This window comes from Eptesicus fuscus, chromosome 2 (assembly GCF_027574615.1).
Source record: "Eptesicus fuscus isolate TK198812 chromosome 2, DD_ASM_mEF_20220401, whole genome shotgun sequence".
NCBI lineage: Eukaryota > Metazoa > Chordata > Mammalia > Chiroptera > Vespertilionidae > Eptesicus > Eptesicus fuscus.
This window is the reverse complement of record NC_072474.1, coordinates 84,301,314-84,321,691: the sequence shown is the minus strand read 5'-3', so window position 1 is coordinate 84,321,691 and position 20,378 is coordinate 84,301,314. Positions and strand designations below refer to the sequence as shown.

Sequence of the window (20,378 nt, the reverse complement as noted above, 5' to 3'; positions counted from 1 at the left end):
AATGGATTAGTCTTCAATATCTTGCTGGAATGTAAGCTATGATCTTAGAAAAAGAGCATGATCTTAACAGGGATAATATAAAGTAAACATAAAGACTTTATATTAAATACTCCAAATGAATGATCAACATTAGACATTTTTCTATACTTTATTTGTAGCCCTGGGATTTACAGTTACAGATGTACATCAATTACCAAAATTTCCTGGAATACTGATTAAAGCATTACTGCCCCAACAATTTATTTTTCATGTATGGTAACATGTTTCCTGGTCAGTTTCCTTTGCAAGTCAAACCTTTTTAACCTACAAATTTTTAAATGTCAAAATAGTGCAAGTATTTAACAACCAACACTTTTTAACAAAATATTTTAATAATGACTTCTCAATATTATATTTTTTAATTATTATTAAATTCTAAATATAGTATTGTTCAAGATAGAGCTTTATTTTAGTTGCAGCATAATAAACATTTTAATTGTTGAACACTCCATAGCCTGTAGCAGTAGATAACATTACCTGACTTGATGAACTTTGTAAAGTCTGCTGTTGTATCATGTGCTGAGTTGTGCCAATGTGTCCAGTATTCATTCCACTTTGAATTTGGTTAGTTTGAACAACCTGGCTTTGCATATTTATAGGTGTGAGTTGCTGGATATTAGATGAATTTCCAGAAGAAAGTTGAACAGAACCAAAATTCAAACCAGGAGTTGACTGTTGTAAAAACATCTTAAAAAATAACGATTACATTAAAATGAGCTTTGCAGATTAAAAACAAAGATGAATGAACACATTAAAAAGAAAAAGGAAAAACAAGTTATGAATTAAAGTTTCAAAAGCAAGTAACAAGACTAAGACATTCTGAATGAACAATTAGCAATAAATAATTACCAAATAAAACATACCTCATAATCATTCCTCCAGTCATCCTAACCATATCATGTTTCAAATGGTTAGAATGCAGCTCTACATCACTTATTTATAATTTATGGCATTAGATGAAAGTAGTTTTCACTTAAAGTTTCCCTTTATCAAAGTCCCAGTCTCTGACAGAAATAACTTGAGAATGGCTAAACAAATCAGACTATGAAATTATTCCTACTGGAATTTTATTAAAACAATGATGGATGACTATAAGTTCTGTACCAACAAGTACCTAAATGTCTGTAAAACAATTTTTATATTATAAATTAAAGCTTATTAAAAACTGAACTGCTAAAGAGGACTCCAATCTGGAGAAACAAGGATGCTGATGGAAATACTCTTAGGAATGAATTTTTTAATGACTATAATAAGTGCAATCATACTGAATAGGTAACCAATGAGTATTTACTGAACTATACTGATGAAATGTATCTCTTGCATGTCTTTTAAAAAGATAATTTTCAGTTACAGCTATCATACAATATTATATTAGTTTCAGCTGTACAACATTTATATAACTTAAAAGTGATCACCCCAATAAGTCTAGTTCCCATCTGACACCATGCATAGTTATCACAATATTCTTATTATTTTTAATCCTCACCCAGGGATATGCTTGTTCGTTTTAATGAATTGATTTTAGAGAGGGAGAGAGAGAGAGAGAGGAACATCAGTGTGAGAGAGAAACACTGATTGGTTACCTTCTGTACTCACCCCAACCAGGTATCAAATCCGCCACCTGGGTATGTGCTCTGAACAGAAATCAAACCTGCGACCCTTTGGTACATAGGACAATGATCCAACCAACCACACTGTCCTGGGCTACAATATTATTGACTAAATTCCCTATGCAAAACTTTACATACCTATGACTATTCTATAACAACAAATCTGTACTTCTCAACTCCTTCACTTTTTTCACCCATACTCTCTAACTCCCTCCCATCTGGCAACCATCAAAATGTTCTCTGTATCTATAAGTTTGTTTCTGTTGTGTTTGGATATTTATTTAGGTTTATAGTTTCTACACATAAGTGAAATCATACTGATCTATCTCTGTCTGGCTTATTTTACTGGGCACAATACTCTCTAGGTCCATCCATGTTTTTTGCAGATGATAAGTTTCATTCTTTTCTTATGGCTGAGTCGTGTTCCATTGTATATATGTGCCACTTCTTCTTTATCCATTCACCTATGGATGGCCACTTAGGATGCATTCATATCGTGGCTATTTTAAACAACACTGCAGTGAACATATGGATGCAGATCTTTTCTATTTAGTGTTTTGGGTTTCCCCAATAAATACCCAGAAGCAGGTATTTATCCTTTTGTCCCTTGTTATAGCTTTTGTATCCAAGGCTGTTTTGTCTGGTGTAAGTATTTCTACTCCAACTTTTTATTTTTCCATTCCTATTTTCATGAAATATCTTTTTCCATCCCTTTACTTTCAGTCTGTGTGTCTTTTGATCTGAAGTGAGTCTCTTCTAGACAGCATATGTAAGGGTCCTGTTTTCTTATCCATTCAGCCACACTATGTCTTTTAATTGGAGCATTTAATCCATTTACATTTAGAGTATTATCTATCTATATAAAACCGTAATATGCAAATAGACCGAATGGTGGAACAACCGGTCTCTAGAATGTGCGCTGACCACCAGGGGGTGCACACAGAACATGGTGGGGATTGGCAGCAGGTGGCAGAGTGCAGAAAATGGTGGGTGTCAGCCGTGGTAGGATGGTGGAGGTGAATGGGGGCGCCAGACCAAGGCGGGCGCCGGTTGCTGTCATTGGGGCGAGTCTCTGGTGGTTACTGAAAATTCTTTGCTCCCTCATGCCACAGTCCCGCCCGGCACTCACACCCACTGTTGGCCCCTGCCCCAATCGCTCAGCACCATCAGCAGGTGCGAGCGGCAGCTGCCAGCCCCAATTGCCCCTCAGGGCTTTTCCACCTCCCCCTGCTCGTGAGGGGCAATCAGGGCAGCAGCCGCTGCTTGCACCTGCTGACGTCGACAGCCCCAATCGTTCTGCACTGTCAGTGGGTGCGAGCGGGACCAGCGCCATCAGCGCGTGGGAGCAACAGCAGCGGGAGCCAGGCTACTGGCAGACGGGGGATCGGGGGCTGTGGCGGGAGGGGCTAGGCGGGGGCGCAGAGGATTGGCTGAGACTTGCACCTGTGCCGACCACAGCCTCGCGGCCCACAGTTCCTTTCAAGGTGCACAAATTCATGCACTGGGCCCATAGTCCTATCTAATAAAGAGGGAATATGCTAATTGACCCTCACGCCATCGCAAAGATGGAGGCACCCATGGCCAATAAGGAGGGAATATGCTAATTGACTGCCCTTCCTTCAAAGATGGAGGCGCCCACAGCCACAAAATGGCGGCGCCCAGTCCCCTCAGTCCTACTGGGGCGCTTGCCTCCAGAGTCCACCAGTCCCCTCAGCCCCCTAGCCGCCCAGGGCTGGCCCGAAGCTCAGGCAAGCCTTGGATGGAGGCTGCCCAGCTGCCCAGGGCCGGCCCGAGGCTCAGGTAAGCAGGGCCGGCCGAGGCTTGTGCTGCCAGCAGTGGCAGCAGCAGAGGTGTGATGGGACGTCACCTTCCCCTGATCGCCAGGTTGCCTCCCACTCTTGAGGGCTCCCAGAATGTGAGAAAGGGCAGGCCGGGCTGAGGGACACCGCCCTCCAGTGAATGAATTTTCATACACTGGGCCTCTAGTTGATAAATGTAGTTATTGCCATTTTGTTATTCATATTTTTGATCTTTTTGCTTCTTTTTAAAGAAGTCTCTTTAACATTTCCTGTAATACTGTTTTGTTTTTTAACTATTTATTGTTGAAAGTATTACATATATGTCACCTTTTACCCCCATTGTCCTCTCCCAGCCTGCCCCTGACACCCAGCCCTGGCCTTCACCACCCCCCTACCATTGTCTGCATCTATTGGTTATACTTATATGCATACAAGTTCTTTGTTTGATCTCTTATCCCCTCTTCACCCCCTCCCCCACCATCCCTCTGAGGTTTGATGATCTATTGGATGGTTCTGTGTCTCTGGATCTATTCTTGTTCATCAGTTTATATTGTTCATTATATTCTACAAAGGACTGAGATTTGATACTTAATCTTTCTCTGACTGGCTTATTTTGCTTAGCATAATGCTCTCCAGGTCCATCCATGCTGTTGCAAATGGTAAGAGTTCTTATGTTTTTTATAGCAGCGTAGTATTCCATTGTGTAGATGTACCACAGCTTTTTAACCCACTCATCTGCTGATGGGCACTTAGGCTGTTTCCAAATCTTAGCTATTGTTAATTGTGCTGCTATGAAAATAGGAGTGCATATATCCTTTCTGGTTGGTGTTTCTGATTTTTGGGATATATTCCTAGGAGTGGGATTACTGGGTCAAATGGGAGTTTCATTTTTAATTTTTTTAGGAAACTCCATACGCTTTTCCACAGTGGCTGCACCAGTCTGCATTCCCACCAGCAGTGTACAACGGTTCCCTTTGCTCCCCATCCTCACCAGCACTTGTCATTTGTTGATGATAGCCATTCAGACAGGTGTGAAATGGTACCTCATTGTTGTTTTGATTTGCATCTCTTGGATAATTAGTGACTTTGAACGTATTTTTATATGTCTCTTGGCCTTCTGTATGTTCACTTTCGAAAAGTATCTACATAGGTCTTTTACCCATTTTTTGATTGGGTTGTTTGTCTTTTGTTAAGTTGCTAACTTTGGAGATTAAACCCTTATCAGATGTCACATTGGCAAATATGTCCTCCAATGCAGTGAGCTTTCTTGTTGTTTTGTTGATGGGTTCTTTTGCTGTGCAGAAGCATTTATTTTGATGTAGTACCATTTATTTTCTCCTTTGTTTCCATTGTCCTAGGAGACGTGTCAGTAAACATATTGCTATAATCTAAACCTGATATTTTGCTGTCTATGTATTCTTCTAAGATTTTTATGGTAGATTTTTATGGTTTCCCGTCTTATGTTTAAGTCCTTTACCATTTTGAGTTTGTTTTTGTATATGGTGCAAGTTGGTGGTCTAGTTTCATTTTTTTTACATGTATCTGTCCAATTTTCCCAACACCATTTATTGAAAAGACTGTCTTGACTCCATTGTATGCTCTTCCCTCTTTGTCAAATATATGTATTTTTTTAATTAAAAAATATTTTTATGGATTTCAGAGAGGAAGGGAGAGGGAGAGATAGAAACATCAATGATGAGAGAGAATCATTGATCGGCTGCCTCCTGCATATCCCCTACTGGGGATCGAGCCCACAAACTGGGCATGTGCCCTGACCGGGAATCAAACCCAGGACCCTTCAGTCCACAGGCCGACACTCTTATCCACTGAGCCAAACCAGCTAGGGCTTGTCAAATATTAATTGAGCATAATGGTTTGGGGGTTGATTTCTGGGTTCTCTGTTCTGCTCCATTGGTCTACATGTCTGTTCTTGTGCCAGTACCACGCAGTTTTGAGAATAGTGGCTTTGTAATATAACTTGATATCTGGTATGTGAACCCTCCAACTTTGTTCCTTTTTTTCTCAGGATTGCTGTGGCTATTCAGGGTCTTTTTTTTTATTCCATATAAATTTTTGGAGAGTTTGTCCTAGGTTTGTGAAATATGCCGTTGGTATTTTTAGGATATTAGGCTTTTATTATATAGGATGGCCATCATTTTTTACAACAGCCACAACACAAAAACAGGTTTCTTCCTCATAATTCATATGCTTATTAAGCAGCGTCTGTTCATCTCTAAAGATTCTGAGGAGAGGACAAGTTCTCATGAGTCCTAGAATGGCTAAAGAAAGTATACCTCCATTATCAATATATAAAGAGAGGATGCTAATGGATGGGCATTGTGATATTTAAACGAATCACAACCAAAATACAGAACCAGAGATGATGTTCAGATGAACATTTACTCATGAAAACAAGTGGAGGAAATAAGATAAATAAAATAAACTAGGTATCAACCAACAGTTTTGCTTGTCATTTTTGTCAGTCTTCAAACATTTCAGCAAAAGTGTGAAATAACATCTGCTGGAATGCCATTGGCATTTTAATGGAGATTGCATTGAAGCTATAGATTGCTTTAGGTAGTATGGACATTTTAATGATGTTGATTCTACCAATCCATGAACACGGTATATTCTTCCACTTGTTTATGTCTTCCTCTATCTCTTTTTTTTTTTTTTTTTACTATTTCTCTACTTCTTCCTGTTTCTTTTTTTTTTTTTTAATTTCTTTATTGATTAAGGTGTCACATATTTGTCCTCATCCCCCCATTCCCATCCCACCCCTCTCCCCACGCATGCCCCAATCCCCTGTTGAACTTAACCGTTGGATAGGCTTATATGCATGCATACAGGTCCTTTGGTTGAACTCTCCCCCTCCCCCCCACCCTCCCCCTACCCTCCCCTATCCTCCCTCTGAGGCCCGATAGTCCGATCGATGCCTACTTGCTTCTGGTTCTGTTCTTGTTCCTCAGTCTATGTTGTTCATCATTTCCCCTAGATGAGCGAGATCATATGTCACTAGATATATACTAATAAGAACTGAATGTGAGAAGAGCAATAATAGTTATGCTGACAGGCAAATGAATCAATCTGTAGCGAGCTTCCCCCTGGACCAACAGTTCTTTTGAGACCCAATTTCAATGTCCAGTAGTTCCTTATGTGTACATGTCAGCACTGACCCCTCAGCTCTGGATGGTGGACAAATGGTGGTAATGGAGGTCCGACTCCCTCTGGTTTGGTCTCGGCCGAACCCAGGGGCACGGCTTCACCCGGACTAAGGGGCACGTGGCCTCACCCATACCCAAGGGGCGCGTGGTCTCACCCGGGCCTGGGACCCAGCCTCACCCGGATGGATCCAGGGGCGCACGGCCTCACCCGGACCCAGGATCTGGCTTCACCCGTACCCAGGGACGCTTGGCCTCTCCCAGACCCAGGGGCACGTGGCCTCACCCGGGCCTAGGTGCACGAGGCCTCATCCGGATCCAGGGACACATGATCGCACCCGGACCCAGGGACTCTTGGCCTCTCCCAGACCCAGGGCCACTTGGGCTCACCCGGGCCTAGGTGCACGTGGCCTCACCCGGATCCAGGGACACATGGTCTCACCCGGACCCAGGGATGCTTGGCCTCTCCCAGACCCAGGGCCACTTGGGCTCACCCGGGCCTAGGTGCACGCGGCCTCACCCGGATCCAGGGACACATGGTCTCACCCGGACCGAGGGACGCTTGGCCTCTCCCAGACCCAGGGCCACTTGGGTTCACCCGGGCCTAGGTGCACGAGGCCTCATCCGGATCCAGGGACACATGGTCTCTCCCGGACCCAGGGACGCTTGGCCTCTCCCAGACCCAGGGCCACTTGGGCTCACCCGGGCCTAGGTGCACGAGGCCTCATCCGGATCCAGGGACGCAAGGTCTCACCCGGACCCAGGGACGCTTGGCCTCTCCCAGACCCAGGGGCACGTGGCCTCACCCGGGCCTAGGTGCACGAGGCCTCACCCGGATCCAGGGACACGTGGTCTCACCCGGACCCAGGGACGCTTGGCCTCTTCCAGACCCAGGGCCACTTGGGCTCACCCGGGCCTAGGTGCACGAGGCCTCACCCGGATCCAGGGACACATGGTCTCACCCGGACCCAGGGACGCTTGGCCTCTCCCAGACCCAGGGGCACGTGGCCTCACCCGGGCCTAGGTGCACGAGGCCTCATCCGGCTCCAGGGACACATGGTCGCACCCGGACCCAGGGACGCTTGGCCTCTCCCAGACCCAGGGCCACTTGGGCTCACCCGGGTCTAGGTGCACGCGGCCTCACCCGGATCCAGGGACACATGGTCTCACCCGGACCCTGGGACGCTTGGCCTCTCAGACCCCGGGGCACGTGACCTCACCCATGCCTAGGTGCACGAGGTCTCACCCGGATCAGGGACACACGTTCTCACCCGGACCCAGGGACGCCTGGCCTCCCCCAGACCCAGGGGCACGTGGCCTCACCTGGGCCTAGGCGCACGAGGCCTCACCCGGATCCAGGGACACATGGTCTCACCCGGACCCAGGGACGCTTGGCCTCTCCCAGACCCAGGGCCACTTGGGCTCACCGGGCCTAGGTGCACGAGGCCTCATCCGGATCCAGGGACGCATGGTCTCACCCGGACCCAGGGACGCTTGGCCTCTCCCAGACCCAGGGCCACTTGGGCTCACCTGGGCCTAGGTGCACGAGGCCTCATCCGGATCCAGGGACACATGGTCTCACCCGGACCCAGGGACGCTTGGCCTCTCCCAGACCCAGGGCCACTTGGGCTCACCCGGGCCCAGGTGCACGAGGCCTCACCCGGTTCCAGGGACACATGGTCTCACCCGGACCCAGGGACGCTTGGCCTCTCCCAGACCCAGGGCCACTTGGGCTCACCCGGGCCTAGGTGCACGAGGCCTCACCCGGATCCAGGGACACATGGTCTCACCCGGACCCAGGGACGCTTGGCCTCTCCCAGACCCAGGGCCACTTGGGCTCACCCGGGCCTAGGTGCACGAGGCCTCACCCGGATCCTGGGACACATGGTCTCACCCGGACCCAGGGACGCTTGGCCTCTCCCAGACCCAGGGCCACTTGGGCTCACCCGGGCCTAGGTGCACGAGGCCTCATCCGGATCCAGGGACGCATGGTCTCACCCGGACCCAGGGACGCTTGGCCTCTCCCAGACCCAGGGGCACGTGGCCTCACCCGGTCCTAGGTGCACGAGGCCTCACCCGGATCCAGGGACACATGGTCTCACCCGGACCCAGGGACGCTTGGCCTCTCCCAGACCCAGGGCCACTTGGGCTCACCCGGGCCTAGGTGCACGCGGCCTCACCCGGATCCAGGGACACATGGTCTCGCCTGGACCCAGGGGTGTGTGGGCTCTCCCAGACCCAGGGGCGCTTGGCCTCGCCTGTGCACGGGATCCAGCGTCATCCGGGTCCAGGGGCACTGGCCTCACCCGGACCCGGAGTCCGGCCTCACCTGGACCCAGGGGCATGTGGCCTCACCTAGACCCAGGGACGTGAGGCCTCACTTATACCCAGAGGCGTGTGACCACACCCGAGCCCAGAGGCGCGCAACACCCGGGTCTCAGCGGGGCCCCGTCTTCCCGATCCCAATTCCTGCCGGTCAATCCCCCCTTAGCACTTCCCCTGGCCATCCTTCCAGAGCTCCAATATGGCTGCTGCAGAACTCGTCGGGTGGCGGCTCGGCGAAGCTCCGGTGCACCCGGTGCATGGCGGTGGGCCAGTCTGGCGTCGCTGCGTCGGCCCTTGGGTCTGCATCGGTGGCCGGTCGCCGAGCATGCGCACCTGGCCGCTTCCGGGGCGTTGAGATTCTTGACGGACTCGGAGGTCAGCAAGCGCGGAGTCTCCCACCCCATGTCTCATAGGGGCTCGTCTGTCCGTGCTTGGCTGCCAGTGGAGCCGTCCCCTCAGCCGGAGACCGCCGGGGGAACTGCGCCGAGCACGTTCCAGGCCGCTGTTGTATCGCCTGAGCCATAGTTCTTTTGTGTCGCCTGAGCCGTAGTTCTTAAAGTGTGGTCTTTGGGTCACCGGCATCAGCATCATCCCACATACCCCTCTTTTATTCTAGTTGTAGAGCATCTACTCAGTCAGTCCTATGGTGGTCTTGGATGGTGTCTGCTCTGCTCTCTTGTCGTAGTCTCAAAGTTGTTGTGGTAGGCAACAATCAGGCTTCCGCCCTATGCCTCCATCTTGGTCCTCCTTTGTATAGTTAAGTCTTGATTGTTGTTGGTGTCACTGGGGGGGCTCTCTTTGTCTATAAAGGAAGAGTTGCTGTGCAGGAGACACGTTTATGGGCCGGGTCTTGGTGCAGCAAAGCTTTGGCGCTCACTGAATATTCCCGTTGAATGTGTCCCTTATGCACATGGTTGAAATCTGGTGTCATCTCCCACAGACCACTAGATGCCCTTGTTTCTGGGTCTCCAATGGGGTGTAGATCAGCTACTGCCTTAGGCACTCAGCAAGGATTACAGCAAAAACTGTAGTTTCTTCCTCCTGTCTGAGTGGCCCTGGAGCAGTCCGACTAGAACAGCAGTTCATCTGGTCCGCTGCCAGAGGGCAGGCCACCCACATGCATAAGCCGTTGCTTGGGGCGCAGGTGTGCCTGCAAGACTTGCGGGGCAGGTCTTCAAAACATGCGGGGCGGGTCCCAGGGCGGGGCGGGGTCTCAGGGCGCCAACAGGCCATGGTGCGGCGAGCCGCGATGGCTGTGAGTCTGGTCCTTCTGCCTTCCACGTATCTAAGTCCCCTCGTTCCGCACTCCAGCGCAGCAAACACTGATTGCTGGGCGCACCTCCGCAAGAGTCCCGCCTCTCCCCGCAGGCATCTGGGTCTCCCGGGGTTCGCCAGAAGATGGATTTCAGGGTGATGGAGAGCTAATCTCCCCTAGGTTTGGAACAAAAGCCCCTTTCCCCCGCCACCAGCCAGACCCACGCACCTCCACACCTCATCCCCTCCGATTTCGCTGGGTGCGAGGCAACAGAACAGCCTTTAACCTCCGCCGCCATCTTTTTCAAACTTCCCAATTTGTACTTCTTTTTTTTTTTTTTTTTTTTAAATATATATATATATATATATATATATATATATATATATATATATATTTTATTGATTTTTTTTTACAGAGAGGAAGGGAGAGGGATAGAGAGTCAGAAACATTGATGAGAGAGAAACACAGGTCAGCTGCTTCCTTTCACACCCCCTACTGGGGATGTGCCTGCAACCAAGGTACATGCCCTTGACCGGAATCGAACCTGGGACCCTTGAGTCCGCAGGCTGACGCTCTATCCACTGAGCCAAACCGGTTTTGGCCAATTTGTACTTCTTAATCCCTTCATTTCAGTCAACTCTACTGAAGTCTAGCGCCGCCAGGAGGTGCACGGAAAGGGCGCCCGGGCCTCCGTCCGGTGCGCGGTGCGCGCGTTCCGCGGAACTAGGCGCGCGAGGGCCGCGCGGCTGGGACGGGCGCTGGGCGGCCGATGAGCTCCAGGCGCCGCCATCGCCGCGTTCCGGACGTCGCCGCCGCGGCGTCCCCCCAATTTGTACTTCTTAATCTCTTGAATTCAGTCAACTCTACTGAAGTCTAGCGCCGCCGGGAGGTGCACGGAGAGGGCGCCCGGGCCTCCGTCCGGTGTGCGGGGCGCGCGGCCCGTGGCACCAGGCGCGCGGGGGCTGCGCGGCGGGGACGGGTGCTGGGAGGCTGCCGGGCTCCGGGCACCGCCGCTGCGGCGGCGTCCCCAGCGTCCCGGGCCGGGCGGCCTGCGGGGGCGGCGGAGTTGCGAAAGTGAGTGAGTTTCCCAGGGTTTCGCCCGGAATGGGGTTCAGTGCAATCGGAGCCGGTGCTCAGCGCACTCCGGAGCCTTTATCTCCTTCCTGCCAGTGAACTCCGGCCAGGTCATCAGCCGCCCCTTCCTCTCCGGTTCCATCCTCCCCGCAGGCGCGTGTGCTCGTGTCTCCGCCCGTTTCTCCATACCTCAGGCTTTTACGGCTTCCCCGACTGTCCCCGTGGCCTTCTCCTTTCCCCCAGCTGTGGGCATTTCAGTCCACCAACTTTCCTGTGGTTCTGGACGATGTCCGTTCTGACCTCTAGTTGTATTTTTGAAATTGTTGTGCCCGGCTGCAGGTTAGGTGTTTAACCTATGCCGCCATCTTGGTTTCTCCCTCTATCTCTTTTTTTCAACGTCCTGTAGTTTTCCGGGTACAGGTCTTTTACCTCCTTAGTTAAGTTTATTCTGAGGTATCTTAATTTTTTTGGTGCAATGGTAAATGGGATTGTTTTTTTAGTTTCTCTTTCTGTGAGTTCATTATTGGTGTATAAAAATGCCATAGATTTCTGGGTGATAATTTTGTATCCTGCTACATTGCCAAATTCATTTATTAAATCAAGTATTTTTTTGATGGAGTCTTTAGGGTTTTCTATGTACAATATGATGTCATCTGCAAATAATGACAGTTTTACTTCTTCTTTTCCAATTTGGATGCCTTTTATTTCTTCTTCTTGTCTAATTGCTATGGCTAAGTACTTACAGTATTATGTTGAACAGGAGTGGTGAAAGTGGGAATCCCTGTCTTGTTCCTGTTCTTAGGTGAAATGGTTTTTGTTTTTGTCCATTGAGTATGATATTATCTGTAGGTTTGTCATATAAGGCTTTTATTATGTTGAGGTATGATCCCTCCATTCCCACTTTGCTGAGATTTTTTTTATCAAGAAAGGGTGTTGGATTTTGTCGAATGCTTTTTCTGCATCCACTGATATGATTAAGTGATTTCTGTCTCTCAATTTGTTTATATGATGTATTACTTTTATTGATTTGTGGATATTTTACCAGGCTTGCATCCCCAGTAAAAATCCCATTTGGTCATGGTGTATGTGTAATTCTGGTTTTATTTTTAACATAGACTCCTTTAGCTTTCTCTTGTCTGAGAAGCTCTTTATGCTTCAATTCTAAATGATAACATTGCTGGGTAGAGTAACTGTGGTTGTAGGTCCTTGTTTATTCATCACTTTGCATATTTTGTGCCAACCCCTTCTCACTTTCAAAGACTCTGTTAAGAAATCATTTGATAGTCTTATGGGAGCTCCTTTCTAGATAAATACTTATCTCTTGCTACTTTTAAGATTCTCTCTTCAGCTTTAACCTTTGGCATTTTAATTATGATATGTCTTAGTGTAGGTAACTTTGAGTTCATTTTTTTTTTTAACTCTCTGCACTTCCTGGACTTGTATGTCTATTTCCTTCATCAGATTAGGGAAGTTTTTTTTCATATTAGTTTTCAATTCCTCTCTTTCTTCTCCTTTAGTTACACCTATGATGCGAATGTTAGGACACTTGATATTGTCCCAGAAGCCCCTTAAACTATCCTCATATTTTTGGATTCTTTTTTCTTTTTGTTCTGTTGCATGTCCTCTGTTAGCTTATCTTTCAAATCACTGACTCAATCCTCTGCTTCATCTTATCTGTTGATTCTCTCTAATGTATTCTTCATTCAGTCTTGTTTTCTATCTCCATTTATTTTAAAAAATCCTCACTGGAGGATATGTTTATTAATTTGAGAAATATTGATGTAAGAGAGAAAGATTGATCGGTTGCCTCCCATACATGCCCCTACTAGGGATTGAACTCCAACGTAGGTAAGTGCCCTGACCAAGAATCAAACTGGCAACCTTTTGGTATATGGAACGACACTCCAACCAACTGAGCCACCAATCCAGGGCTCTATCTCCATTTTTATATTTCCTGCCTCTATGTCGAAGTTCTCTCTGCAATCTTTGAGCACTTTTATAACTAGTGTTTCAGATTCTGCACCTAGTAAACTGCTAATCTCCATTTTGTTTAGTTCTTTTCCTGGAGTTTTGTTCTGTTCTTTCATTTGGGTCATTTGTCTCCTCATTCCAGCTGCCTCTTTGTGTTTGTTTCTAGGTATCAGGTAGAGCTGCTACATATCCTGGTCTTGGTTGAGGGGCCTTATGTAGTAGGTGTCCTGTGGGGCCCAATGGTGCACTCTCCCTAGTCACCTGAGCTGAGTGCTCCAGGTGTGTGGGCTGTGTGTGCCCTTCTGTTAATAGTTGAGTCTTGATTGCTGGTGGTACCTCAATGGACAAGACTAACCCTCAAGCTAATAAGACTGTGAGGACTGGCCATGACTACAGTGGAGGAGCTGTTGTGCAGGGGATGACCCTATGGTGTAGGACCCACTTTAGGAGGGCTCTGGTACCTGGTGAGTCTGCCCTTTGAGTTATTTGTGGAGGTGCTTGGGTGGTGCTCTGGTGTAGACTGACATGGCCACCAGGTATGTTGGTTCTGGGGCCTCTTTGCAGGTGCAGGCCAAGGTTAGCTGCTGTCTATCCCCTGCCCAGGGCCACGTGGTATCAGCTACAAAGTAATCTGCAGATGGCTACCACTTGTGCTGGGTTTGGAAGTGCTTGGGAGAGGCTAAGCTGCTAACTGAGGCCAGCTGCCACTAGTGCTGGGCTTGTGGCTACTTAGCAAGAAGTATGGGGCATGCTGAGGCAAGATGCTGCTTGTTTGGGGTTTGTCAACCTTAGAGAGATTTTAGGAAAATCTCTCCGCAGCATGAGCCATCTATATTGAAAAGCCACTGGAAACAGCTTGGGTGGGTAGGGGTCTCAGGGAATCACCAGGGCAGGGAGAACAGTGATAGGTTGAAGGAGGCTCAAGATATGGTGCGTGCTTGCACCTGCAGGGAGAGAGTTCAGCAAACAATGGCTTCTGCCAGCCCTTCTCTCTGGGAGAAAGCTGCCCCTCCAGTCCTCATCCTAACCTAAAGCCAGACATTTCAGTTCCTCTCTGTACATCCCTGGCATTTTTTGAGCTGCTGCCCCAGTGCTGAAGCTCAGAGGGCGTAAGACCCTGTGCGCGGACACTGTAAGAGGAAGGAGTGGGACTCCAACAGCTCTCTCTCTTACTCATCCATAATCTGTGCTGGTTTTCACAGTCAGAAGCTAGGGGGACTTCTCTTCCTAACAGTGAAACCCTGGGTTGGGGGGGCCTGGCATAAGGCTGGGACCCTTTGCTCCTCAGGGACATCTCTGCAACTGAGATATCCCTGCACATTCTCAACCACCAAACATGGATGTAGGACCAGCTCCTTTCACATCTCTGCCCCTCCTACCAATCTCAACATGGCTTCTTCTGTATATTCTTAGTTATAGAACTTCGGTTCAGCTAGACTTCAGGTAGTTTTCCATGATGGCTGTTCTGGAGTTTAGTTGTAATTTTGATGTGGTCATGGAAGGAGGTGAATACAGCATTTACCTATTCTGCCATCTTGACCAGAAGCCTCTCTTGCATATCATTTTTAATTAAGAATAGTCTATTTCCCTAAAATATTAAAATGTGATTGGCATGTTTTGTTTAAATCAAATATAGTAATATCTTACCTGCAGTCCTTGACCATGGACCATTTGAAGTTGTTCTTGAATTTTTCTTAGTTCTTCTTGTTGCCGATGAATATTTGCCTCTATCATTCGTGTCCGTTGTTCCAATTGGTCTTTCAGATGCTGCATGGCTCCTAATTGTGCTGAAAACTGAAACTGAAGTATCATAAATGAAGAAAGTGTAAGATATTTTAGAATTATTTATTCCTCATAACTGTGCAATGAGAAAAGCAAGCAGTATATCATGAGCTAAGAATGTCTTGCCAGTTATCAATGGATGCTAATTTACCCATCTTTGCTTGCCTTTGTCATACTGGAGCTGGACTCTACAAATAGTTCTCCTTTGCCAGCAGGCACAAACTGAGCGACACCAGTTTATGGTGCTGGAGGATACTACAAAGGAAGGTGCTTATCTTTCTGGTTCTGGTGCTCTTCGCTCTTGCTCTTCTGCCAGTGGATAGCTTCCTACTAGGTCTCATCCATGCTAGCAGGTGGTTCTCCAGCAAGTCTCACTAGGATCCAAGTGGTCAGCTCCTCAGTAAATTTTACTGGTACCCCAGCAGGTGGCTTCCTTTTCTCCAGCCCTAGCCTGTGGCACCTCAGTGAACTTCTCTACCATCCAGTGGCAACAGCCACACCTCCCCCAGTGGGATCTGAGTCTCAGCCTGGCCTGGAAGAGAAGTTTAGGGGGTGTTGAGGAAGTCTTCCAAGTTGTTCCTTCCTTGGGTACTCTCCATTTCACTATGGTTAGAATTGCTCTCAATATGTTATCTCTGTAGTCTTAAGAATTTAGTAGTTAATCCCTGTTACTAGTTAACAATCTCTCTCTCTTTCTTGCTATATTTATATATATCAAAGCCTAAGCGACTGAACAACTGGTCGCTATGATGCGCATTGACCACCAGGGGGCAGACGCTCAACACAGGAGCTGCCCCTTGGTGGTAAGTGTGCTCCCACAGTGGGAGCGCTGCTCAGCTGACAGACGGGCGCCACACACAGGGCTCATGGCTGGCCGCTGCAGCCCAGAGACCACAGCAGAGTGGCAGCGAGCCTACCGCTGACGCAGCGAGGTTGGGATAAGCAGGAGTGGCAAGAGGTGTTGGACTGCCAGTTTCTGCCCAATCCCTGCAGGCTATGCCGAGGGACCCCACCGGTGCAGGAATCCGTGCACTGGGCCCCTAGTGTTTTATATAATACCTGTTCATATTTTTGACTCCTGAATGCATCTTGACTGATTAAAAAGTACACAGTAACGTTAAAAAAACTGAGATCATATTGTCGATCCATCACTTGTTAGAACAAATTCCTTAACTTGATTTCTACCCTTTAACAATGGAAAAAGTAGCCTGCACCTAGAGTTATTCATATCAAATTCTGACATCCCCAGAATGTCCTCTTTGTGCACATCATTAGGAACTTACAAAAATCTGACAGGTAACCAACCATAATATTTTTCTCATATTTTCAACTGAAACTGTTCTCGAGTTAAGTACAAAACATAAGCTTTTAAAGACTGAACAATTATAAATTAATGAATACATACATGAATGAAAAAAAAGTTATTCTATTAACAGGGCTTTCAGTCTTATTTCTCTATGTTTTACCTGAGTCATAAGCAGTTTTTATTTACCACTGCTTGAAATATAGCCATATTTGGCGATTCACTACTTAAGTCTACGCTTAATTATTTTAATTACACTCATTTAATTTTTCCATGAAGATTCAGCACAGGATACAGTATAAGAGCAGGAAGAATTTTATTTTATTGGAAATCTGTCTGCGTCTTAAAATAGTCTTCCACAGTGAACTGCAACTAAAGGTGAGAAATGCCCCCAAAAGCTTGTAGTCAACTTCCAAAGTTTGCATTGAGGATACAGAATATTACTTTTCAAAGTATACAACCCTTAACTTCTGAAGTCAATAATAACCAGACCATATCAAATATTAGATTACATATGGTGTTAGAAAATACTACAAATGTAGTACCTCAACTCCCTCATTCCTTTATTTTTTTAAATATTATTCAAAATGTTATATACAAATATATCTTATCCTAAGTAAATTTATCTATACCTTTGGATAATTACATTGCACCACTTATAGAACTTCTATTAAGTACACATAAGAAAATAGAAACAAATAAAATCATAGAACTAAGAGGCAAAGTATCTTTATGAACAAAAAATATGAGATTTGAACACTTAACATATTTGACATAGCAAATATTCTTTACTTCATGAAAATATCCCTTTAAAATGTTAAATGCTTATTTAGTATCTTGAGATTAATGAACTAATTATATTGGAAGTATGTCTAAAGTTTTACATAAAAATTCTGTTAACCTTCAGAATAAAAAGCATTTGAGGACTCGATGTTAAAAACTGTGAGAAGTGCATATAATATTTAATAACACAGTGCTATTATAAACACCTTACACGATCATATGTTGCTAAAAGTCAAAATTATGATGTTTAGGAAATTTAATGCATTGTCAATATATATGTATAAGTATTAATCCTACATAAAAAAAGCCTAATATGCTAAGTGTCTGATCATCTGTTCAACCAATCAAAGCATAATATGCTAATGATATGCTAAGGCTGCTCAACAGCTCGCTATGATGTGCACTGACCACCAGGGGGAAAGACACTCTGACTGGTAGGATGGGGTCTGGCCGATAGGGACTGAGTGAGATGGGCCGGACACACTCTGGAGCCCTCCCGCAGTCCCTCCCTGGCTGGCCAACCTTCCGCGTCCCCTTCCTGGCCCTGATAGTGCACTGGTGGGGTCCCTTGGCCTGACCTGTACCCTCTCTCAATCTGGGACCCCTCAGGGGATGTCAGAGAGCCGGTTTCAGCCCTATCCTGCAGGCCAGGCTGAGGGACCCCACTGATGCATGAATTCGTTCATTGGGCCTCTAGTAAATAAATACCATATAAGGCAAAGGTATTTTTAAAAAAATACTGTTTTTATCTATCACTAGGAGCCCAGCACGCAGTGCCGCCCACCCTCGAGTCGCAGCAGCCACAGCCGCTGCCAGTCCCGCCCTGCCTTGCTCCCCGGTAACCACAGCAGCTGCTGCTGGTCCGGCCCTGCCTCCCTCTCCAGCCCTTGAAGCAGCCGCGGCCACTGCTGATCAGGCCCTCCCCCAACGCAGGCACGTGGAGGCCCCTGCTGCCCCGCCCCGATGCTGCGCACGCAACCTCCTCCTGTCTGGTCAACACATTACGGCGTCCTGGTTAATTAGCATATTTCTCTATTATATATATATATATATATGTATGCATATATATATATATGTATATATATGTATGTATGTATATATATATGTATGTATGTGTATGTATGTGTGTGTGTGTATGTATGTGTGTGTGTATGTATGTGTGTGTGTGTGTATATATATATATATATATATACATACATACATACACATATACACTAGAGGCCCAGTGCACGAAATTCGTGCACGGAGGGGGGTTGTCCCTCAGCCCAGCCTGTACCCTCTCCAATATGGGATCCCTCGAGGGATGTCCGACTGCCCGTTTAGGCCTGATCCCGGTGGGCAGTCGGATCCCTAAATTGGCAGTCGGACATCCCTCTCACAATCCAGGACTGCTGGCTCCCAACTGCTTGCCTGCCTGCCTTCCTGATTGCCCCTAACCGCTTCTGCCTGCCAGCCTGATCACCCCTAACCACTCTGCTGCCAGCCTGTTTGCCCCCAACTTCCCTCCCCTGCCGGCCTGGTCACCCCTAACTGCCCTCTCCTGCAGGGTTGATCACCTCCAACTGCCCTCCCTTGCAGGCTTGGTCCCTCTCAACTGCCCTCCCTTGCAGGCCGGGTGCCTCCCAACTGCCCTCTCCTGCTGGCCATCTTGTGGTGTCCATCTTGTGTCCACATGGGGGCAGGATCTTTGACCACATGGGGGCAGCTATATTGTGTGTTGCAGTGATGATCAATCTGCATATTACTCTTTTATTAGATAGGATAGAGGCCTGGTGCACGGGTGGGGGCCGGCTGGTTTGCCCTGAAGGGTGTCCCGGATCAGGGTGGGGGTTCCCTTGGGGCGTGGGGCAGCCTGAGCGAGGGGCCTGTGGTGGTTTGCAGGCCGGCCACACCCCCTGGCAACCCAAGCAGAGGCCCTGGTATCTGGAATTTATTTTCCTTCTACAATTGAAACTTTGTAGCCTGGAGCGGAGCCAAGCCTGGGTTCCCTCCGTGGCCGGCAGTCATTTCTGTTGGGGTTATAATTGAAACTTTGTTGCCTTAAGCGGGTGGGCCCGGCCAGGGTGTGCAGAAAGCTTTGCTTCCCCTGTTGCCGGCGGCAACCCTGGCCTGCTCTCTTAAGCTCTATTCTGCCGCCATTTGTTTGAATTTGTTTACATTCTATAATTGAAACTTTGTAGCTTGAGTGGAGGCTTAGGCCTGCAACAGCTCGCGAAAAGCTTGGCTTGCTCTGTTACCTGGGAAACCTTGCTCTCTGTGGCTGTAGCCATCTTGGTTTGGGTTAATTTGCATACTCACTCTGATTGGATGGTGGGCGTGGCTTGTGGGTGTGTTGGAGGTATGGTTAATTTGCATATTTGTCTATTATTAGATAGGATATATATTAATATCATACTTTCCGGTGTATAAGACGACTTTTTAACCCAGGAAAATCTTCTATACGCCCAGTCGTCTTATACGCCGGAAAATATGGTAGATTATTTGAAGTTAAGACATTGTTAAGCCAAGGTATATTTAATGCCAAACAAACCAGTTAAGAAAATTCTGGATTATTTTTACTACTAGTCAGTAATTTTTTTTAATATGTCTGAGGCACTGAATGAGTAAGGAATCATAAATTAGACTCTGGGAATTTATAATAAAAAGTAATTTCTTGTCACTTTTGTAATACTTCTCCTTTGTCTTGCTAACTTCTACTAGTATATTTAGGCCTCCTTCAGGACTCAGCTTAAGCAAAAATTCTTCCAGAATGTTTTCCTTTACTTCCTCAGGCTGCATTGTATCCATCTAATGTGCACACATATCAGGCTATATATCCTGAATACAGACTATGTATTGAACTGTAGTTCTCATCATTATAAAAAATTATTTTAGTATAGATATTACATATTTTTTACTGCCACCACCTGCAAAATGATACATATAAGAAATTCAATAAATGTTCTATTTGTGAACAAATGAATACATTAAAATTACTTGATTCTTCCAATATCCTTAGAAAGAACAAAATGTACAGCTATATTTAATCTGTAACACATTTCTGTCTGAAGTGTTTCTCAATGGAGGTGTTATAGCATATTAAGCAGGTAATTCTTTGTTGTACAAAACTGTCATGAATCTTGAAAGATAATTAGCATCCCTGGTCCTTGCTTACTAAACTAAGGGCCAGTGGTACCCCCCCCCCCAAAAAAAATGACAATCAATAATATCCCCAGATATTCTACATGCCCACAGTTGAGATTACTGCATCTGTAAGAATATTTTTAAAATCTATAC

General features: G+C 46.8%; 1 protein-coding gene across 1 annotated transcript in view; it reads right to left on the bottom strand.

Moving 5' to 3' along the window:
* Window positions 1-20,378, bottom strand: part of CLOCK (clock circadian regulator) — a 152,090-nt gene that overhangs the window by 10,282 nt on the left and 121,430 nt on the right. Inside the window, exons 22-23 of the mRNA XM_054728943.1 lie at window positions 14,882-15,034; window positions 517-726 (exon numbers count right to left, since the gene is read on the bottom strand). Of these exons, the coding sequence (XP_054584918.1) occupies window positions 517-726; window positions 14,882-15,034 (363 nt within the window). The remainder of the gene's footprint in view (window positions 1-516; window positions 727-14,881; window positions 15,035-20,378) is intronic.